General features: G+C 37.6%; 1 protein-coding gene across 1 annotated transcript; it reads left to right on the plus strand.

Annotated features, from left to right (window-relative positions):
* Nucleotides 1-228: 228 nt before the first annotated feature.
* LOC139859056 (uncharacterized) lies at nucleotides 229-1184 on the plus strand. Its single transcript, XM_071847874.1, has 2 exons — nucleotides 229-471; nucleotides 561-1184. Exons 1-2 carry the CDS (start codon nucleotides 229-231, stop codon nucleotides 1182-1184), a joined length of 867 nt encoding a protein of 288 aa, XP_071703975.1.
* Nucleotides 1185-1586: the final 402 nt, after the last annotated feature.

The raw sequence follows: 1586 nt of genomic DNA on the forward strand, positions 1-1586 counted from the left end.
TTTTTCTTCGATAAGCATAAATGAGGACGAATATACAATTTGTTTTTGCCTATTTTAACGGCTATATAGCCGTTGTAATAATATTTTTATTATTATTATTTTTTTTCAATACCTCCACTATATATACTACTATCCCCATATTACATACATCACACTTTTACTCTCATCCCAAATTAACCAATATATATCACACTTTTAAACCCTCAATATTACCCAAAAAAATCACTAATGCCTCCAAAATTGGATAGTCTCACAAAATATGCAATAGATGCTGCGATTTCAGATTTTGGTACTGTCGCACTCGATCTGCTTGATATGATAGATCTAGAAGAAGAAGAAGAAGAAATCGTCGAACCGATCCCAAGAGCGCCTAGAAGATTTTTATTAAGAGATCGAGAGGAAACCGGTATGCGTTTATGGAATGATTATTTTTCAGATAATCCCATTTTTTCGGGGATTATTTTCGCAGACGTTATAGAATGAGTCGGCAATTGTTCATACGCATTTGCCAATGTATAATTAATTATTCTCAAGAACCTATTTCGGATTATTTTTTATAGTTTCATCAAAGGCGGGATGCTACCGGGTTGCTTGGTTTCAATATTTTTCAAAAATGCACATCCGCGATAAAACAATTAGCGCACGGTACTGCACCTGATGCTTTTGATGAGTACTTACGTATGGGTCAACAAACGTCATACGATTGTTTGAATAATTATTGTAAAAGTGTATTTCATTTGTACGCTAATGAATATTTTAGAAAACTGACTCCACAAGATGCACAACGTCTTGTAACCGCGCATGCTGAAATACACGGTTATCCGGGCATGTTGGGTAGTCTAGATTGCATGCATTGGGCATGTAAAAACTACCCATATAGATACAAAGGTCATTATAAAAGAGGCGATCATGGATACCCAACAATCATGTTAGAAGCGGTTGCATCGTATGACTTATGGATTTGGCACGCTTATTTTGGACCCGCCGGTTCAAACAACGACATCAATGTGCTTAATCAATCTGATTTATTTAACGACCTACTTCAAGATAATGCACCTGCGTGTAATTTTTCGGTTAGTGGGTGTAATTTCAAAAAAGGTTATTATTTAACCAGTGGGATATATCCTGAATGGGCAACTTTGGTTAAGTCTTTCAAATGTCCACCTACCCCTGAATGTGCATAATTTAAAAGGTTCCAAGAAACTGCCCGAAAAGATATTGAACGGGCCTTCGGAGTGTTTCAAGGTCGTTGGCCAATAATTAAAAACCCTTCCCGACAATTCTATGTTGAATGAATCCGAAGAATTATGCACACTTGTGTTATATTACACAATATGGTAACCGAGGACAACGGAAGGGCAATGTGTGATCTTGAAGAAAACTATAGGCCCGCTCGTCGTACAAGATCCATTGAGGAAAGGGTTCAAGCGTACATTCGGGTTAATAAAGAATTGCGAGATTCCACCATCCATCATCTGCTACGACAAAAGCTCATCGAACACATTTAGAATCTTCATGCAAATTTTCGTGTTCGACACGTACCACAAGTTGGGCCTTCCGGTACAACCGCCAATGATGACCAAGAC

Source organism: Rutidosis leptorrhynchoides, chromosome 7 (genome assembly GCF_046630445.1).
Source record: "Rutidosis leptorrhynchoides isolate AG116_Rl617_1_P2 chromosome 7, CSIRO_AGI_Rlap_v1, whole genome shotgun sequence".
In the NCBI taxonomy this organism is placed as follows: Eukaryota; Viridiplantae; Streptophyta; class Magnoliopsida; order Asterales; family Asteraceae; genus Rutidosis; species Rutidosis leptorrhynchoides.